Source organism: Mustelus asterias, unplaced genomic scaffold (genome assembly GCF_964213995.1).
Source record: "Mustelus asterias unplaced genomic scaffold, sMusAst1.hap1.1 HAP1_SCAFFOLD_428, whole genome shotgun sequence".
NCBI classification, from domain to species: domain Eukaryota; kingdom Metazoa; phylum Chordata; class Chondrichthyes; order Carcharhiniformes; family Triakidae; genus Mustelus; species Mustelus asterias.
The window spans coordinates 330,423-352,638 of record NW_027590383.1 but is presented as its reverse complement, the minus strand read 5'-3'; the positions used below and the strand labels follow the sequence as shown (position 1 = coordinate 352,638).

General features: G+C 46.4%; 1 protein-coding gene across 1 annotated transcript in view; it reads right to left on the bottom strand.

Annotated features, from left to right (window-relative positions):
* Positions 1-22,216, bottom strand: part of LOC144486683 (serine protease inhibitor Kazal-type 1-like) — a 232,933-nt gene that overhangs the window by 5,563 nt on the left and 205,154 nt on the right. Inside the window, exon 3 of the mRNA XM_078204693.1 lies at positions 2,455-2,567. Within this exon, the coding sequence (XP_078060819.1) occupies positions 2,455-2,567 (113 nt within the window). The remainder of the gene's footprint in view (positions 1-2,454; positions 2,568-22,216) is intronic.

Genomic DNA, 22,216 nt, shown 5'->3' with positions numbered 1-22,216 from the left:
TAAGGGGGTAGGGCCTGGGTGGGATTGTGGTCGGTGCAGACTCGATGGGCCAAATGGCCTCTTTCTGCACTGTAGGGTTTCTATGTTTCTATGTTTCTAAAATTGCCCCTTAGTGTCCTGAGATGCGTAGGTTAGAAGGATTAGCAGGTAAAATGTGTGGGGATATGGGGGTAGGGCTTGGGTGGGATTGTGGTTGGTGCAGATTCGATGGGCCAGATGGCCTCTTTCTGCACTGTAGGGTTTCTATGATTCTATGATACCTATCTCTGTATCATCAGCAAATTTGGCTATGATACAGTTGATCTCTTCATCCAAGTTATTAATATAGATTGTAAATAATTGACACCTCAGCATGGACTTTTGTGACATTCCACCATTAACCTCAAATGATCCCTGTATCTGTTTCTGGGATTCTTTCCTCCATCATTGGTGGCTGTGCATTCAACTGTCTAGATCCCAATCTTTGGAATTCCCTCCCTAAACTCTCGGCCTCTCTCCCATCTCTCTCCTCCTTTAAGATGTTCCTCAATATCTAGCTGTTTGAACAAGTTTTTAATCACCTGTCTTGCTATCTCCATGTGTTGTTTGGTGTTAAAATCAGGCCTATTAATGCTTCTCTGAAGCACTTTGGAACACGTTACTGTGTTTAACAAGCTACATAAATGCAAGTTGTTGGCACTTTCCTTTCAGCACTCGCTGTAAGGAAAGCCTTTGAACTACAAAGACAATCCGGTAGATGGGCATTTATCAAAACATGACTTGTTAAACTCTAAAGTTCCTGGAATAATTAGGAAAAAGGAGATTGCAGGGGCGATTCTCCCAGCCTGCTGCACTATCAACGGGGGCTGTTTTGTGAGCTTCCCACTGGGCGTCATGGCTTCCGTGAGTCTCCAAGACCAAGATTTCCAGCGTAATCAGCTCTGCACTGGAACTCAACACGGAGCTGATTACAATATGGAAATCCCCATTTGCATTCAATTAGTAGGCCTGGCACTGAGTTCTCTGGGCCCACTAGCATCTCTCCTCCCGCCAGGAGTGGTTCACTCCAGCAGGGTTCATTCCTGCTCCCCACTAATGTGGAACAGGCAGCCCGATCCCACTGGAGGGAAGAGAGGTAATTGAGGTCTCCCCGAGGGGGTCATGGGTAAGGGGGTTGCCCCTTGGGGAGTGCCAGCTTGGCTCCCTGACACTGTCCAAGTGTAAACCAACACTGCCCAGGAGGGCATCTTGGCACTGCCCACCGTGCACGGGGCAGTGCCAAGGGGATGGGGCCGATTTGGGTGGGGCCTATTGGGGCGATCGGTGGGAGGCCCCCTCTGCTACTCTGCAAGAGGATCAGTGGCAGAGGGAGGGAGGACGTGATCGGGGCGGGGGGAGGGCGGGACTGTCCGCAGGGGAGCTCAGGATTGTCGGGGGGGATTGGGGCTGGCTGAGGGTGGGGGGGACATACGGGCTGGCCCAGGAAGGTCTGGGAGGCCAGTGATTGTGGGGTGGGGGGTTCAGAATGCCAGAAATAGGGAGTCGCAGGGCTGGCCAGCAATTGGGAGGCCAGCTATTCGGGGCCACTGCAGATGCGCCGATCTCCAAGCTGACAGATCGGCGCATGCACAATGGCCCACTTACTGCTATGCTGCCGGCCTCTCAGTGGGAATAGGCCCCGCCCCCTGATTTCCAGAGTGAATTCTGCTCGGACACTCTGTGATGCTCAGAGTGTGGAAGATTCATTCTGGAAATCACACTAAAAAAGCAGCGGGATTTACTCCCATTTTCCCACATGTTGGTGACGTAGAATTGTTTTGGGAGAATCCCAGCCTACCTTTAATGATCCTGCTGTAGGTTCCGATGTTAGCTTCCACCATCACAACAATGAAGTGTCAGAGTAGATTATATAATTGAGTAGGTCTTTGAACCCACTACTTTCCGATTTAGAGGCAAGATTTCTGCCTACTGAACTATGCTGTCATTTTAAAAAATGATCTTTGGTTTTATTTAGGACTGACCTCTTGTACAAGACACAACCAACCTACACAGCTGCTGAATCCAAAGTCATTGTTTAAAGTTTTAAAGTTTATTTATTAGTGTCATAGGTAGGCTTATATTAACAGTGCAATGAAGTTACTGTGAAAATCCCCAAGCCGCCACACTCTGGCGCCTGTTCGGGTACACTGAGGGGGAATTTAGCATGGCCAATGCACCTCACCAGCATGTCTTTGGGACTGTGGGAGGAAACCGGAGCACCCGGAGGAAACCCACACATTGAAAGGCATTGATTGTAATTGCTTGGAATAATCAGGTTACCCAATGAAATAAATATCACCAGAGGTAATTCATTTCATAGTTTATGCCCAGATTTGTTTGTACCGTTAAGAATGATCCCATTTTGTAAAACCCCAGTCATTCGAGGGCAGCAAGTGTCTATTTTGTTCGAGTAGGGCAGTAAGAATGTGGCCGTACCATCGTTTTGCACACAGTGTGCATTCATTGCTATACGTAATGCCGTCAGTTCCACAGACTGGAAGGTAGTTTTGGGTGCACCTTCCTCCAATGTGGCTGGTTGTACAATGCGGCTGTAACATCAAACAGAGTTATTGGTGACTATTGAATACTTTCACATCAACATTGTTCTGAAAAGGACGGGAAGCACAGGTGTTCTAGAATTGATAGTGAAATGTGAATAACAAGCAGTCCAGAATGGAGAGTGAAACAGAGGTATTGGCTTAAGATGCATGCACCACCAGAGGGAGTAACAGAAGATTAAAGGCATCCATCGCTTTAACAGCACATGCAGTTCTGTTTCTGAATGTTTCTTACTGTTCATAGAATCATAGAATCCCTACAGTGCAGGAAGAAGCCATTCGGCCCATCGAGTCTGCACCGACCACAACCCCACCCAGGCCCTACCCCCATATCCCTTTTTACCCGCTAATCCCTCTAACCTATACATCTCAGGACACTAAGGGGCAATTTTTGCATGGCCAGTCAACCTAACCCGCACATCTTTGGACTGTGGGAGGAAACCGGAGCACCCGGAGGAAACCCACGCAGACACGAGGAGAATGTGCAAACTCCACACAGACAGTGACCCGAGCCGGGAATCGAACCCAGGTCCCTGGAGCTGTGAAGCAGCAGTGCTAACCACTGTGCTACTGTGCCGCCCGTTCTTTAATGTTTCCTTTCCAAAACCTTTACCATGGCAATGAGGCTGGTAAAATTATAAAACAATACTTTCAGCTCCTTCTGGAAGGTCAACTTTGTGGAGACTGCATTTTATATTAGGGATTTGGTGAACATGTCGAGCCCAATGATGGCAATCTAGGTTAGTGAGTGGGCCACAAGATTGAAGTCAGGCTTGTTCACTAACCATGAATATGGTTAAATGCATTTAATACACACTGAATATTTCATATTGAATTATAGAAAATGCGTGATCATTAATTAAAAGAACTATGATCAACTTCAAATGGTAAAACAAAATAAATATTTGCACTTTGGACACAGAGGGAGCACACGGCTCTCACAGTCAATGTGTGCAACCAGCATGCACCTCACCTCACTTACCCTTGCCTTACGTGCGGATCCCTTCAGTCAGACAAGTAGGAAAAAAAAACTACACGGACGGAAATCAGCAGAATTTGGCGACACTGAGCGTGGGCAACAATCAACAAAATGTCTCCAGGGCCGCCCTCTGAACCCAGATGGGCTTCATGAGGCCCCGGGGCTGGAGGCTGCCCACTTCTACTATAGTCTGTTGTTAGACTCACACAGCTCCAGCTCAGGGTTAGCAACGCAGAGGCCTGCACAGAGTACACACACACTGATCTCACAAAAATTACCATTCAAACTCCAAAAAAATATATTTTGGATCCTAACAGAAAAGTTTCCTTGGACAGGAGTGCAATCCTGGATCCTTGATTAAACACCATCACTGCACCGCTGATCGAGGTGGTGTTTTAGATGCCGAATCTATCACTTTTTGATGAGCACTCTGAACCATCACCTGTTTTCCCACAGTGGCAGAAGTGACCATGACATTTTGAAGGTGCAATGGCAGGTTTTGCAAGCATAGATGTCAAGAGGAAGACTTTACTTCTCCATTATGGAGGTGAGAAATTGGAAGATATTTTTGACTCACTTTCATTCAGGCAAAATGACTCTGGTTCGGTTAAAAATGCACTTTCATACCCAAGATAAACAATTGTCTATCAACCTACGAAACAAAGGTTTAAAGTTTATTTATTAGAGTCACAAGTAGACTTAATGCAATGAAGTTACTGTGAAAATCCCCTAGTCGCCATACTCTGGTGCCTGTTCGGGTACACTGAGGGAGAATTCAGCATGGCCAATGCACCTAACCAGCACATCTTTTGGACTGTGGGAGGAAACTGGAGCACCCGGAGGAAACCCACCCAGACACAGGGAAAACATGCAGACTCCACACAGACTGTGACCCAAGCCGAGAATTGAACCCAGATCCTTGGAGCTGTGAGGCAGCAGTGCTAACCACTGTGCCACCGCGCCACCAATGAGACAAAAGCTACAGAAGTTGATGCTGCCAACAGTAAATTGCCACACTCCAACTTCAACTCCTGTGAACACTGTTGGTCCCTCATGTGTCAGGAGACCACCTGAAAAGCAGCAACAGCAGTCTCACAAATACAATTATGGATTGTCCAAATTGGCAGTGCTTACCACACCACAACAGAAAGTCCAGTTGCTGGCAAAGAGTGTAAAGCTTGTGGAAAACTCAACTTTGCTCCTGCTTACCACTCATCAGCAACCTCGCCTAGTGAGACCAATGGCAACATAAGGGTTCCACATACATGCACCACAGTGAAAGGGTGAGAATACGCAGTAATGTCGAGGTGAACGGCCCACAATATACTTTTTGTGCCCTCTTTTGGACACAGTAACCAGCCACATGTGACTGTGAGCCACACTGGCTGCTTGGAAGTTGATAGAATCACAGAAAGAGGTCACTTGACCAGCTGGAAATGAGGCACTCAGCCTAATCCCACTCTCCAGCACCTGGTCTGGAACTCTGCAGGGAGTGGCATAGCAGGTACATCCCCAGACACCTTTCCATTCAGCTGAGGGTTTCTGCCTCTGCTGCCCTTTCAGGCAATAAGTTCCAGATCTCTACCATCCTCTGGGTGAATCCTCTAATCTTTCTACCAATCTAAAGCAGAATCATACCTACTCTCTCTCCATAGATGCTGCCAGACCTGTTGAACTTTTACCATTTTTCACCATTTTCTGATTTTACTTTAAAGCTATGCTCCAAAGTCACTGATCTCTCCGCTAAAGTAAACAAGCCCTTCCTATCCACCCTATTCAGGCTCTTCACAATTTTGTACAAAAGTCCTTCACTTTTTCTACACCTCACAACTTTTTTCCATTGTGAATTTCTTTATCTTGTTTGACCTCCCCAAATACATAATCTCACACTTTTCCAGGTTGGATTCCATTTGTCATTTTCCTGCCCATCTGACCAGTACATTAATACCTTCCTGCAGGTTACTGCTATTTTGTGTTGTCTGCATACCCCCTACATTAATGTTGAAATCATTCATATATATCACAAAAAACAGGAGACCTAGTGCTGATGCTGCAGAACCCCACTCGAAACAGCTTTCCATCTCAAAAAACACCCGTCAAAAATTACCTTCTGTTTCCTGCAACTGAACCAATTTTGTATCCATATGTATCTACATATTTATTTGTATAGATGCTCTCGTAGAAACAGGTACATCAGTCAATGTCATGGGAGACATGTTGTTCAGGACTGTCTCACTTTCGGAAACCAGTCAATCTCATTTAGACGCCACAACAAATTCTGAATTCTATGTTATATCGAGAGAAAACGACAGGCTTCTCAATTTCCACATAGTGACAGATTGTTAAATGGTTGTATTCTCATGCAGTTCCTATGCAGACTAGCCACACTCTTGAGTTGTATGCTGACTGCTTCACTGCTATCAGCAAACTGAAAAGTGTTACATGCAAGCTGCATGTAGACCCTAATGTGCTCCCATGTGCTGGGGGGTAGGTGGTAGTCATGATGTGGAGATGCCGGCGTTGGACTGGGGTAAACACAGTAAGAAGTTTAACAACAGTTACATTGTACATTGCAAGTTACATTGCAAGAACAACAGGTACATTGGGGGAACTATGCAGACGCTGCGACAACGGATGAATGAACACCGCTCGACAATCACCAGGCAAGACTGTTCTCTTCCTGTTGGGGAGCACTTCAGCGGTCACGAGCATTCGGCCTCTGATATTCGGGTAAGCGTTTTCCAAGGCGGCCTTCGCGACACACGACAGCGCAGAGTCGCTGAGCAGAAACTGATAGCCAAGTTCTGCACACATGAGGACGGCCTCAACCGGGATATTGGGTTCATGTCACACTATTTGTAGCCCCCACAGTTGCCTGGACCTGCAGAGTTTCACTGGCTGTCTTGTCTGGAGACAATACACATCTTTTTAGCCTGTCTTGATGCTCTCTCCACTCACATTGTTTTGTTTTTTAAAGACTTGATTAGTTGTAAGTATTCGCATTCCAACCATTATTCATGTAAATTGAGTTTGTGTCTTTATAAACTCTGTTTGTGAACAGAATTCCCACTCACCTGAAGAAGGGGCTTGGAGCTCCGAAAGCTTGTGTGGCTTTTGCTACCAAATAAACCTGTTGGACTTTAACCTGGTGTTGTTAAACTTCTTACTGGGGGGTAGGTACAGGGGAGATGTTAGGGGTAAGTTTTTCACACAGAGGGTGGTGGGCAAGTGGAATCGGCTGCCGTCAGTGGTGGTGGAGGCGAACTCAATCGGGTCTTTTAAGAGACTCCTGGATGAGTACATGGAGCTTAATAGGATGGAGGGTTATAGGTAGGTCTAGAAGGTAGGGATGTGTTCGGCACAACTTGTGGGCCGAAGGGCCTGTTTGTGCTGTAGTTTTTCTATGTTCTATGTTCTATGTACACATCACCATAGTCAAATACTATTTCATGTCAGAAAAGATACAGAGAAGGACCTTAGTGCTCACTTGACCTTGACATAATTTGAGAAAGTTGTGGCTGAGCATACCCTGGCGTCTCACCCATACAAGTCATCAAGAAACCCTAGGGCAAGAACAAGATTCGAATCTGCGTTGAAATGCAATGACCAAACAAAATCGTACAACAAGAAAGACATGATGCTGTCAACTAATATCATACAGATAGTGAATGATGCTAAACACTTTGCTAAGCCTGATCTCAATGCAGGCTATCATCAAATCCAACTTGCAGAGAATCAAGCTTTATTACAGTGTTCTCCACTCACGGTGGACTTTTTCGACGCCAGAGGCTCAACTTTGGTGTCAACTCAGCTGAGGTACTTCAGTACATGGTTCAGTCTGTACGGCAAGAACGTGAAGGCATGCTGAATATTAGTGATGACATTCTCATCTATGGTTGCTATGAAAATGAATTTGCGACATGTCAACATGCATGTTTACAACATCTTAGAGAACGCAACCTCGTCTTGAACAAAGATACGTTCACATTCAATGAAAGCCAAATTTAATTCTTCAATCATGGGTTCAACAGTGAAAGAGTATCACCTGATCCACAGAAAGTTAAAGCTGCTGCAAACACTACAGATCTAACAACCGTATTGGAAGTCCACAGGATGCTCGGGTTCAACTCAGACTGTAGTTGCTTCATTCCTGACTTTGCTACATTGACTGTGCCCCACCGCTATCTCCACCATGCAATCTGACAAAGGAGGCCATCAAGTGAGAGTGGGCTAAATTGCCAAACTGGCTGTAAACCCAAGCAAACAACAGTTGTCAACAAGTTGCACAAATGGCTACCCGGACTCTGAGAAAACCAGCCAGTTAGCTGTGAATGCAAGTTCAGTTTAGCTGCAGTTCACATGCAGAAAGAGAAGGCAGGTGCTTCTCAAACACTGCTATAGCAAGTTGGTCGCTAACACCCATAGAGCAATGTTATTTGGAGGCAAAGAGAGAAACACACTCAATCACATGGGACAGCACCAGGGACCCGGGTTCGATTCCCAGCTTGGGTCACTGTCTGTGTGGAGTTTGCACATTCTCCCCATGTCTGCGTGGGTTTTCACCGGGTGCTCCAGTTTCCTCCCACAGTCCAAACACGTGCGGGTTAGGTGGATTGCCCATGCTAAATTGCCCCTTAGTGTCAGGAGGACTAACTAGGGTAAATGCATAGGGTTACGGGGATAGAGCCTGGGTGGGATTGTGGTTGGAGCAGACTCGATGGGCCGAATGGCCTCCTTCTATACTGTAGGATTCTATGATTCTATCTGACACTTATCTCCACTTGTGTGGAAGTGGTTTTGAAGTAATAAGTTATCATAGACCATTAGTAAGCTTGTTGGACAATCCACATACCACCTACTCAAATAAAGAGTTAATTATGCAAAGTCCAGAGTGTGAATTCCATGTCAAAAATCAGCTGCTATCTTTCATGACATCCTTCACTGACAGTCAGTCCCACTAGTGGTGAAGAAAAGGTTGCTGAACAGCATCTTAACTACATAAGCCTAAGTGCAATGCTGCAATTGCTAAAACTAGCTGACATTAAAGCAAAACAAAATTAGTGTTGCAGCAATGTTTGACAGTTATGCAATCATGAAACTGGAAAGATGTGATAGAGAGAGCGCTTACAAACAAAATCACATATACAATACAAAGCCATCACAATGTTCACAGTTACAGTCACATCTGAGCTTGTGTTTTGTGGCATTTTTACTGTTATTCTACAATCATTCTCTCAATGTATTGTTCATAAATTACATGAAAGTTACCAGGAGGCACGGTGGCACAGTGGTTAGCACTGCTGTCTCACAGCACCAGGGATCTGAGTTCGATTCCGGGCTTGGGTCACTGTCTGTGGGTTTCCTCCGGGTGCTCCGGTTTACTCCCACAGTTCAAAGATGTGCAGTTTAGGTAGACTGGCCATGCTAAATTGTCCCTTAGTGTCAGGGGGATTAGCAAGCTAAAATGCATGGGGTTATGGGGATAGGGCCTGGGTGGAATTGTGGTCGGTGCAGACTTGATGGGTTGAATGGCCTCCTTTGGCACTGTAGGGATTCTATGATTCCATGATAATCAAACAACGCTTTTGGGAAAAGTTATGAATCCCAGGAATTGAATGCATGGAAGAGCACAAAATCAGTGTTTACCAGGTCAAGCAACCATAATGTCAAACCTTCATGATCGTATCAACATATCTAAGCTACCTACAGGACCATGAATTGAAGTTAGTGGTGATTTCCCAGACTTTCACACTGATCAGCTGTTGTCACTGACCATTACAGTAGCTTTGAGTTGTAGAAAGAGTCGTGTCTATTTCAGTGAAAGCATTCATTCCAAAGTTGACCAGATTTTTGCTTTGTTTAGAGCCCTGCAAACAATGGAGAGTGACAGGGGCTCCCATTCCGCAGTGATGAGTTGAGCAAATTTGTGAAACAGCTGGATATCACTCAGTGAAAAATCACACCCCACTTGGCCAAGGGTGGATGGAAAAGCCGAGAGGTTGATGCATAGCCTGAATAAAGTAGTCAGCTGAGAGCTAGTCACGGAAGCAAGAGTTGTATTGCTCCCTTCACAGTTACAGAGCAATTCCCTTGATTTAATTTGATTTATTATTGTCACACGTATTAGCATACAGTGAAAAGTATTGCTTCTTGCACGCTATACAGACAAAACATACCGTTCATAGAGAAGGAAAGGAGAGAGTGCAGAATGCAGTGTTACAGTCAGAGCTAGGGTGTAGAGAAAGATCAACTTAATACGAGGTAGGTCCATTCAAAAGTCTGACGGCAGCAGGGAAGAAGCTGCTCTTGAGTTGGTTGGTATGTGACCTCAGACTTTTATACTTTTTTCCCGATGGAAGAAGGTGAAAGACAGGATATCCGGGGTGCGTGGGGTCCTTAATTATGCTGGTTGCTTTGCCGAGGCAGCAGGAAGTGCAGACAGAGTCAATGGATGAGAGGCTGGTTTGCGTGATGGATTGGGCTACATTCACAACCTTTTGTAGTTCCTTGCGGTCTTGGGCAGAGCAGGAGCCATACCAAGATGCAATACAACCAGAAAGAATGCTTTCTATGGTGCATCTGTAAAAGTGGGTGAGAGTCGCAGCTGACATGGTGTTGGTTAGCTTTCTTAACTATAGTGTAGGCATGGGAGACTAGGACAGGTTGTTGGTGATCTGGACACCTAAAAACTTGAAACTCTTGACTATTTCTACTTCATCCCCGTTGATGTAGACAGGGCCATGTTCTCCAATACGCTTCCTGAAGTCGATGACAATCTCCTTTGTTTTGTTGACATTGAGGGAGAGATTATTGTCGCCGCGCCAGTTCACCAGATTCTCTATCTCATTCCTGTACTCTGTCTCACCATTGTTTGAGATCTGACCCCCTACAGTGGTGTCATCAGCAAACTTGAAAATCGAATTGGAGGGGAATTTGGCCCCTCAGTCACAGGTGTACAAGGAGTGTAGCAGGGGGGCTGAGGACACAGCCTTGTGGGGCACCGGTGTTGAGGATGATCGTTCCTCACACAAAGCCTCCAGCTATACTCACCTTTGCACACACTGTACATATGTGCTTCCTGTGCTACCCTGCAAAGCAAATGATCAACACAAACATGATGGTGATTGAGGACAGAAGCAAATGCATGAAATTCAGAAAGGCAGGAGGGAAGGTGTTCTCGAGATTCGATGGCTGGGAGTGGTCTACATCACAGGAAATACATCATTCTTCAAAGCAGTCAGTGGGATTCAGCCACTGGAATCTCAGATGAAGAACATCAGTTAAGTGAGACTACACCTGATTTCAGATATCAGGACCATGCTCGTGAAAGGAAACTTCCTCCATACTCAAGCGATTATGTTACAAAGTTCAAGTTCAAGCTTCAAGTTTTTAGGTGTCGAGATCACCAACAACCTGTCCTGGTCCCTCCATACCGGCACGGTGGCACAGTGGTTAGCACCGCTGCCCCACAGTGCCAGGGACCTAAGTTCGATTCCCGGCTTGGGTCACTCTCTGTGTGGAGTTTGCACATTCTCCCTGTGTCTGCGTGGGTTTCCTCCGGGTGCTCCGGTTTCCTCCAACACCCCAAAGATATGCGGGTCAGGTGCATTGGCCATGATACATTGCCCCTTAGTGTCAGGGGGACTAGCTGGGGTAAATGCATGGGGTTATGGTGGTAGGGACTGTGTGGGTTTGTGGTCGGTACAGACTTGATTGGTGAATGCCCTCCTTCTGCACTGTGGGGATTCTATGAAAGTAAACTATTCTCAGATGTGGAAAAATCTTTCATTTCCTTGTACAGGACTGAATGAATTTTAAGTTAGTGTAGGTTTATATCTGTGACAGTGTTACTTGTGAATGTGACATTAAGTTTAAGTTTATTATTTATATTTTTTACATTTTTGAAAACAAACCATTGAAACACAACATGCCTCTCATTTACTAAGTCAGATATAGTGACTGGGTTTCTCCTGTTTGCGCTCTATTCCAGCCAGCAGGAATACCGGAATGTTAGTAGCGCCTGTCAGGTGGGATTCACCCACCTTTATGATTATAACATTGGAAACATTAAAGACACGGGCCAGCCCTGCTTTACAGAGATCGGGACACCCTTTCTTAAAAGGCATTGCAATCTCAGCGTTGAGAGACAGGTCCTCCTCCGCATGGCTACCCCCACTGACAAGGGGAGAACCCCCAACCCCTCAGCACAGAGGGGCATCCTCCCACCACCACTGAAAGAACAGGTCACCCATCCACCCCCCACACTAGGTTAGGTGCATTGACACGAACAGGCGCCGGGCGACTAGGGGAATTTCACAGTAACTGCATTGCAGTGTTAATGTAAGCCTTACTTGTGACCAATAAATAAACTCTACTTTACTTTACTACACAGGCATGAGGAAGACCCGACAGCCCCTTACCCAGCCAGAGGCCTCAACCCCACCCCCCGCCAAGAGAGACATTTTAAAGTGGGGCCCCTGAGGGGACCCCAACCTTGCACTGTCCACTGGCATCCTGGCAGTGACACATCGACCTGGCATCTTGGACTCCAAGACGAGGGTAGGGAGGAAAGTGCTGTGCTTATGTGCCCCTCTACCACTGCCAGAAGGGCACATAAAATCTAAATCACAGTTTAAAAAATGCATTCTAAAACATAAATGCTTTAAATTGGAAGGTGAAATATATGCTTCCTACCTCCATTCCTCTGTCCATGTTTGCAACTGTAATGATCAAAATGGTGGAAAGAGAAAGAGTTACTGCACTGGTTAATAACATCACGCAAACACAACACGTTTCCATTCTTTAGCTGTATCTGAACAATGATATGATAAAATATTCCAAACAACGTATTTAATCTGACTTTCACTTTTACACTTGAATAACAATTAACTTTAACCCAACATTTTGTTATTTTTTCTTGTTTACTGTCTGGCTTGGCGGCAGCTTCATCTCTTTGTTATTCTCTGAACAACTGCTTTCATATAGAGAGAGCAGCGAGTGGATTGAATCCCCATTTCCCCTTCATTCCCCAGGGTGAAAGCCTCATCCTGTGGCTTCAACGCCGCTTGATGCCCAGAGTGAGGAATCATGAGTGACCATGTGCCTTCTGACCCCCATGCTCCCGACTACCAGCGCCAACTAGATATGGTGCCTGACTGAACAACTTTCAGCCAATGCTGTGTTTTTACTTGGAAAGCAATTTTAATAACACATCTCTTTTCATGAAGACCTGGATTATGCAATTGATGGCAATCTACCATTGGCCATTGATATCCACACCACTGAGGTAATTGTAATATTATTTTCAAAGTGATTGAGTTTGAAAATAGAAATCTATAAACACACAGGGCAATATCTCAATGGACCCATGGATTGGCAATATGATATAGCTGACAATCACATTGTAACATCTCCACTCTGCCCTACCTCAGCTCATCTGCTGCTGGAACCCTCATCCATGACCTGGTTACTTCTAGACTGAATGACTTGGATTCACTTCCTTCACCTTCTGATATCACCCAAACTTTATTCCTATCCTACTCCACACCAGACCCTTTATATTCATTACCGTCTGAACGTTGGTCTACATTGGCTCCTGCTTAATCGGTGTTTCAGTTTAACATTCTCATGTTGAAACGCCCCTGTCTCCTCACTCATTCCTATCTCTGCATTCACCTCCAGCTAAACAACATAACAAAAATTCTGTATTCCTCCAATGCTGGACTCCCACACACCACCCATCCTCTTTTTCCCACAAATGGTGCTGTGTGTCAGATATCTAGATATAAAGTTCTGGAATTGACAACCTAAACCTTTCCATTACTCTCTCATTTCCACTCTTAGTACCTATCTCTTTTGATCAAGATTATAATCATTCTCCTAATATTTCCTTCTTTTGCTCGATGTGGATATTTGTTTGATTAGGCTTCTGTGAAGCTCCTTGGGATATTTTTCTATGATAAAAATGCTGTAAAAAGGCAAATTATTATTGTTCTATGATCTGAAACTGACTTTCTCCATTGGAAACGAGTTCATTATCCAGACTCATTGGACTGGGGGCAAATACAAGTTTACTGACAATATTGGATGCACAAAAATGTGACAGTGATTTACATTGTGGGTATTTTATTGGCTGAAAAGCCTGCCTTTAAAGTCAACGAAGGTTCAGTGTTTTGAAAGGTGATCCTATGGGGGCGATTTTACCATCGCGTGGTGCCCGCTTTCGGGTGCAACACGGTGGTAAAGTGGGCCGTAAAGCGCTGAGCGGATATCTGACGTGGTCAGCTTCTCACCGGAAATGGACGAGAGGCAGGTTAATATATTTAAATCTATTGGAATGATGATTTGCATCTGAGGTAAAGTAAAACTAAAGTTTATTCATTAGGCTTACATTAACACTGCAATGAAGTTACTGTGAAATTCCCCTAGTTGCCTCACTCCGGTGCCTGCTCGGGTCAATGCACCTAACCAGCACGTCTTTCAGACTGTGGGAGGAAACTGGAGCACCCGGAAGAAACCCACACAGACACGGGGAGAACGTGCAAACTCCGCACAAACAGTGACCCAAGCCGGGAATCGAACCCGGGTCCCTGGCACTGTGAGGCAGCAGTGCTAACCACTGTGCCACCATGCAGCATCGGCTCAGCAAGCCCGGCGCTCAATTGTTCAGGCTCAGCACCCCCATCATGACCTCTCGGGGAAAGGTTCTCGCCGGCGAGGAATGGACATGCTCTCCATGTACAGAGAACAGTCGACTTGACATCACTGGTGGAACTGGAAACCATTGAGGCCCTTTGGGGAGGCCGGGGGAGGGGGGGGTGCCCCTTGGGCAGTGACAGACTGGCACCTGGGCAATGCCCACTGGGCAGTGAAAGGGGGTGGGGCTAATGGAGGGAGGGGCCAATGGGGTGGGGCCAGTGGGGGTGGGGCTTTTGGGGGTGAGGCCTACAAGGAAAGGCTAATGGAAAGCTAATGGAGAAGGACTAATGGGGGCTAATGGGAGAGGGGCTAATGGTGGGAGGATCTAATAATGGGAGGGGTTAATGGTGGGAGGGGGCCCGCTGCCACTCGCAGGAATTTGTGTGGGGGAGGGAGGGAGAGGGGACCCTCTGCCATTCTGCAGGGATCGGTGGGGGGGGGGGAGATGGAGGGAGAGGGGGCCTGCTGCCACTCTGCCGTGATCGATGCGGGGAGGATGGCAGGCCTGTGATCAGTGGGGGAGGGGGGTCCACGATCAGTCTGGGCGGTGGGGATCAGCGGGGGCTGTGATTGTGGGGGGTGGGGGGAGGTGCTGCTTCAGGCCGCCTGCAGTAGCAGGGGCCTGACAGCTCTCTCTTTGTCTGCCCCTGCCACTCCTAATGTGCATGTGCAGCATTGGAGGTCTACACACACGCAATACCTCCCTCTGCAGGCTTTTGGGTGCACTAAACCCCACCCACCGGCTTCTGCAGCAAGAATCTAACATGCTCAAAATTTTGCATGCAGAGTGCGTATTGGGGGGGACTAAAAACGGGCCTAAAAGTTGGATCTGAAACTCTCCCAGTTTCAAGTCCACCCCGCACTTTGAATAAAAATGGTAAAATCGCCTCCTATATCTAAGATTGAGAGGAAGATTAAACTTTGGAGTAGGATTCAAAATCTCCCAAAGCAACTCACAACTTATGAAGAATTTTTGAAGTGCAGTCACTGGGCCCGATTTTACCAAAAACGGGTGCGAAATCGCGATAAAGTCGGGTGTCGGGCCTTTAACGCGATCTGCACCAGAATCCAAGCAGATCGCGGCTTTACCGACACCCGATTGGGCGGCCCGACGATTTAAATGCATTTGCATGCATTTAAATCGACTTAATGAACCGTGCGCCCAACCCTACCGCCAAATCCCACTTTACCGTCTTCTGGCCCATTCCGCATCCGCGCTTTTAGCGACCTGCAGAATAAAAGTCCGAAGCGGATTTCTATTCTGCAGAGGAACCTCCGAAGCCCTCTCTGCCCTTGTGAAGTCACCATCCTCCTCGACCATACTTCGCAGACCCCCCCGCTAACCACCCCGGCAGACCCCCCCCCCGGATCAGACCCCCCTGGAAGGCAGGCCCCCCTCAGCAGACCCCCCCCCATTTTCATCTGAACATTGCACAGAATTAGAGGAATTCCCTTTTGGAAGATAATGTCAAAATTATAATCTCAGGAACTAAAAACCTGACAGTCAAATATTTGGGAAAATATTTCAAAATATGGATGGGGGGACATATATTTTGAAATATTTTCCCAAATATTTGACTGTCAGGTTTTTAGTTCCTGCGATTATAATTTTGACATTATCTTCCAAAGGGGATTCCTCTAATTCTGTGCAATGTTCAGATGAAAACAAGATTTAGTAATCTCCTTGAATCTTATTTCCAACCAAGTTCCACCACGGGAACAATTCTTCCAAGTTCACCACATGACTCTGAACATTTGAGCATCAACAATCCAGTTACAGACCACAAATGTATTATACAGGTCACTAATTGCTCACTAGATCACTGTAGTTTAATTACCTTTTCCATAGATAATTAGGCAGCACAAAGAAGATGCTACATTATTTTCAGTTTGCAAGATTCTCCCAAGTCCATCCTCTCTGCTCCCTCTGCTGTTTTTCCCTTTCGCGCCCGGGCGCGCTGCTTCGGATGTTTTTGTGAACTGCGCATGCGCAGTTCAGAGCTCCGATTGGTCCGGCAGCGCTAAGCCCCGCCCACAGCACGGATCGGACCGGAGCCGGCAAAAAGCGTATGGGCGCGCTGCAAAGAGGATTCTGGGCTCGGATCTGCATTACGCCCGGATCTGGCCCTTAGAGACTGAATGGTAAAACTCCCCCCACTGTTGTAATCTTGAAGACGCAGCAGCCAATTTGCGCATACCAACATTCCACAAATTGCAGTGAAATATCAGTCCAGGGTGGCACAGTGGGTAGCACTGCTGCCTCACAGTGCGAGGGACCTGGGTTCAATTCCAGCCTTGGGTCACTGTCTGTGTGGAGTTTGCACATTCTCCTCGTGTCTGCGTGGGTTTCCTCCGGGTGCTCCAGTTTCCTCCCACAGTCCAAAGATGTGTGGGTTAGGTTGATTGGCCATGGTAAATGTTTGCGGTAATGGGCATAGAACAAGGGGGTGGGCATGGGTAAGATGCTGAGTTGGTGCGGATTCAATGGGCCAAATGGCCTTCTTCTGCACCAGATTCTATGATAACTTGTTTTTAGATATTGATTGCTGAATAAATATTGGCCAAGATTTCTCCCTGCATCAAATAGCACCATAGTCTCTTGCACCTACTTGAGAGGGAAGATGGGGTCTTGGTTTAATGTCTCATCTAAAAGAAAGCCCTTAGCAACCCCTCAGTATTCTACCGAATCACCAGCCAAGACTATGTGGTCAAATCTCTGGACTGGGATTTCAACCCAAAACTTTATGAGTATAGTAATTTCTATCTTTTATAAAACACTCAAATTATAGTTCATTCAATCTGCGAACTACAAGAGAACTAACTGACTGACAGGTGGCATAGTTGTGTTATCGCTGGGCTGATAATCCAGAGAACCAGGATAATGTTCTGAGGGCCTGGATTCGAATCCCACCACGGTAGGATTAAAATAAAAATCTGGAATTAAAAATCTAACCTGAAAACATTGTGGATTCTTGTAAAAATCCATTTGGTTCACTGATGTCCTTTAGGGAGGGAAATCTGCTGTCCGTTCCTGGTCTAGCCTACATGTGACACCAGACCTACAGCAATGTGGTTGACACTTATTTGCCCTCTGAAATGGCCCAGCATTCAGTTTACGGGCAATTAGGGATGGCAACAAATGCTGTGAAGTGGAGATGCCGGCGTTGGACTGGGGTAAATACAGTAAGAAGTCTCACGACACCAGGTTAAAGTCCAACAGGTTTATTTGGTAGCACAGGCCACTAGCTTTCGGAGCACTGCCCCTTCATCAGGTAAGTGGGATTTCAGTTCACAAACGGGGCATATAAAGACACAAACTCAATTTAGAGAATAATGGTTGGAATGCGAGTCTTTACAGGTAATCAAGTCTTAAAGGTACAGACAATGTGAGTGGAAAGAGCGTTAAGCACAGGTTAAAGAGATGCGTATTGTCTCCAGCCGGGACAGTTAGTGAGATTTTGCAAGCCCAGGCAACTCGTGGGGGTTACAGATAGTGTGACATGAACTCAAGATCCCGGTTGAGGCCGTCCTCATGTGTGCGGAACTTGGCTATCAGTTTCTGCTCAGCGACTCTGCGTTGTCGTGTGTCATGAAGCCGCCTTGGGAAAACGCTTACCCGAAGATCAGAGGCCGAATGCCCGTGACCGCTGAAGTGTTCCCCAACAGGAAGAGAACACTGCTGCCTGGTGATTGTCAAGCAGTGTTCATTCATCCGTTGTCATAGCGTCTGCATGGTCTCCCCAATGTACCATGCCTCGGGACATCCTTTCCTGTAGCGTATCAGGGAGACAACGTTGGCCGAGTTGCAAGAGTAGGTACCGTGTACCTGGTGGATGGTGTTCTCATGTGAGATGATGGCATCCGTGTTGATGATCCGGCACGTCTTGCAGAGGTTGCTGTGGCAGGGTTGTGTGGTATCGTGGCCATTGTTCTCCTGAAGGCTGGGTAGTTTGCTGCGGACAATAGTCTGTTTGAGGTTGTGTGGTTGTTTGAAGGCAAGAAGTGGGGGTGTGGGGATGGCCTTGGTGAGATGTTCGTCTTCATCAATGACATGCTGAAGGCTCCGGAGAAGATGTCGTAGCTTCTCCGCTCCGGGGAAGTACTGGACGATGAAGGGTACTCTGTACGCCATGTCCCGTGTTTGTCTTCTGAAGAGGTCGGTGCGGTTTTTCGCTGTGGCGCGTCGGAACTGTCGATCGATGAGTCAAGGGGCATCTTTCAGCGTCTGCAGGTGTCTGTTGTGATCCTCCTCATCTGAGCAGATCCTGTGTATACGGAGGGCTTGTCCGTAGGGGATGGCTTCTTTAACGTGTTTAGGGTGGAAGCTGGAGAAGTGGAGCATCGTGAGGTTATCCGTGGGCTTGCGGTACAGTGAAGTGCTGAGGTGACCGTCCCTGATGGAGATGCATGTGTCCAAGAATGCAACCGATTCCGGAGAGTAGTCCATGGTGAGTCTGATGGTGGGATGGAACTTGTTGACGTCATCATATAGTTGTTTCAGTGATTGTTCACCATGAGTCCAAAGCAAGAAAATGTCATCGATGTATCTAGTGTATAGCATCGGTTGAAGGTCCTGTGCGGTGAAGAGGTCTTGTTCGAACCTGTGCATGAAGATGTTGGCATATTGAGGTGCGAATTTGGTTCCCATGGCTGTTCCATGTGTCTAGATGAAGAATTGGTTTTTGAAGGTGAAGACATTGTGGTCCAGGATGAAGTGGATGAGTTGTAAAATTGCATCTGGAGATTGGCAGTTGTCGGCGTTGAGTACTGAGGCAGTTGCAGCAATGCTATCGTCGTGGGGGATGCTGGTGTAGAGTGCCGAGACATCCATTGCGACGAGGAGTGCTCCTGGTTCAACTGCTCCATGTGTGCTGAGTTTCTGTAGGAAGTCCATAGTATCATGACAAAAGCTGGGGGTTCGTTGTACAATGGGTTTTAGGATGCCCTCAACGTAGCCGGAGAGGTTCTCGCACAGGGTCCCATTGCCCGATACGATGGGAGTGCCGGGTGTGTTTGCCTTGTGTATCTTCGGGAGGCAGTAGAGATCTCCAACGCGGGGAGTACTTGGGATGAGAGCACGGAGGGTTTATTTTGTAAATTGAGTTTGTGTCTTTATATGCACTGTTTGTGAACTGAAATCCCACTCACCTGACGAAGGGGCAGCGCTCCAAAAGCTTGTGTGGCTTTTGCTACCAAATAAACCTGTTGGACTTTAACCTGGTGTTGTGAGACTCCTTACTGTGAACAAATGCTGTCCCAGCCAGTGATGCTCACATTCCATGAAAGTATAGAAAAAGCTCAAAAGGCCGTTACACTTAATATTAAAATGCTTACAGAAAACAATGGCAGATTTCATAGGTTGAAAGAAAGAAGAGGAATTGAAATAATTTAAAATAATATCAGAAAGCAGCTGCCTTGTCAGCAAAATCAACTCTCCACTGATATTTAGCATCAGAGTGTACAAATATTTTCCAGCAAGTAAACATTTCACCAATATCGAGCTCAAATGTGTTACTAACTGTGGTCACACAAGCACCAAAACTGACTGGCTCTTGTAACTATCTCCTCTTCTAATGATCGGGTGGCCTTCTCTCTTTCTCTCTCTCTCTCTCTCTTTCTCCTTGACATTTCCTTTCACCGAATTGTGGGAACTACTTTGACTGCAGTACAGGTCTCCGAAGGGTTCAACCTTTTATATCTTTTTACAAGGGAGGTGGCATTCATTTCCTATCTATTCCACCCAATGAAGCTTCTTTTAAATCACAAACACCCAGTTATTTTCTGTAGCCATTGTTTAAATCATAATCTGCATCCGCCCAGAAAGTTGTTCATTTTTCTTTTGCTTTCTCCAGTAATTTTCTGTGACATTAAGCCCGTACAGTCAATATAAATGTGTTTATACTGTTCTGTAACACAGGGCTTCATCCTATCTCAATTCACTCCATAACTCTAACATTAATGCTTCTCACTGGGCTGTATCAACTTGGTTGTTTCTCTTGACAGCGCTTGTTTTGGTCTCTCAGCTTGGAAAGTTCAGCAAATTTAATTTTTTTAAAGACTCGCAAATAATAGTGATTGCCCAACCTTTGAACTGTGACCTTACTGTGTCCTGTGCAGTGCGTGGTGAGTGTTCTATCATTCAGTATTGCTGATCATCAGAGAGGAAAAGAGCTAAAAGCTACAGGAAAAAAACATTGAAAATAACAGCGTAGAAATCAGTGAGCACAAAAACGGAGGGTGAAATGTAAATAAAAAGGAGAAACAATGGAGTAAAAGTGAATCAAAGTTACAAAGAGGAAAAGCAAAGGTAGGAGAAAGAACACAATTTAGGAAAACATAAAATAAACTGCCTGACATCCTGCTAACTTGATGTAAAAGTAAAGATAAGAGAACAGGGTTAATGATTAATAACACAAAACTGCAAGGGGTTTATTTCTAAGGCTTCTAAATTTAGGCCGATATTGGTGCTCGAGTTTTATTTCAGTGGAGACAGAATCATAGAATCCCTACAGTGCAGAAGGAGGCCATTTGGCCCATCGAGTCTGCAGTGACTACAATCCCACCCAGGCCCTATCCCCACAACCCAATGCATTTACCCTAGCTAGTCCCCCTGACACTAGGGGGCATTTTAGTGTGGCCAATCCACCTAACCCGCACATCTTTGGACTGTGGAAGGAAACCCACACAGACACGGGGAGAATGTACAAAGTCCACACAGACGGTGCCCTAAGCCGGGAATCGAATCTGGGTCACTGGTGCTGTGAGGCAGCAGTGCTAACCACTGTGCCACCGTGCCGCCCGAATCATTCGTGAACTTGCTACTGTTGAGTGAGGAAGGCTGGGTGATTAAGGGCCTGGGGCAGGTGGCAGGGGCAATCGGTGGCTGGCAGCGGGTAGCAGTGGTTGGGTGAGGGGCAATATTTGTCTGGGGGTGGGGGGGAGTTGACCACATTTGTGTAAAGCATCTCAATTCTAGATTCAGTTAAGTATCAGGGCCTTCCTGCTGATTAGTGCCACGTTGTATTAAGTTCAGAGTGTTATGAGCAATGTGCTGGCGAAAGAAGTATTGAACATATTGAAGATATGTATTGAAGAAGTATTGAACTGGAAATTTGGGCAAAGAAATGCCAGATGGAGTTCAATCCAGATAAATGCGAAGTGATGCATTTTGGTAGAACTAACGTAGGGGGGAGCTATACGATAAATGGCAGAACCATAAAGGGTGTAGATACGCAGAGGGACCTGGGTGTGCAAGTCCACAGATCCTTGAAGGTGACATCACAGCTGGAGAAGGTGGTGAAGAAGGCATATGGCACGCTTGCCTTTATGGGACGGGGCATAGAGTATAAAAGTTTGGGGTCTGATGTTGCGGTTGAACGTTGGTTCGGCCGCATCTGGAATACTGCATCCAGTTCTGGTCGCCACATTACCAGAAGGACGTGGAGGCTTTAGAGAGAGTGCAGAGGAGGTTTACCAGGATGTTGCCTGGTATGGAGGGGCTTAGTTATGAGGAGAGATTGGGTAAACTGGGGTTGTTCTCACTGGAAAGACGGAGGATGAGGGGTGACCTAATGGAGGTGTATAAAATTATGAAAGGCATAGATGGGGTGAACGGTGGGAAGCTTTTTCCCAGGTCGGTGGTGACGTTCACAAGGGGTCATAGGTTCAAGGTGAGGGGGGGTAGGTTTAACACGGTTATCAGAAGGATGTATTTTACACAGAGGGTGGTGGGGGCCTGGAATGCGCTGCCAGGCAAGGTGGTGGAGGCAGACACACGGGGAACGTTTAAGACTTATCTAGACAGCCATATGAACGGAGTGGGAATGGAGGGATACAAAAGAATGGTCTGGTTTGGACCAGGGAGCGGCGTGGGCTTGGAGGGCCGAAGGGTCTGTTCCTGTGCTGTATTATTCTTTGTTCTTTGTTCGTTGTAACATGGGCCCTACAACCAGAACAGTTAATC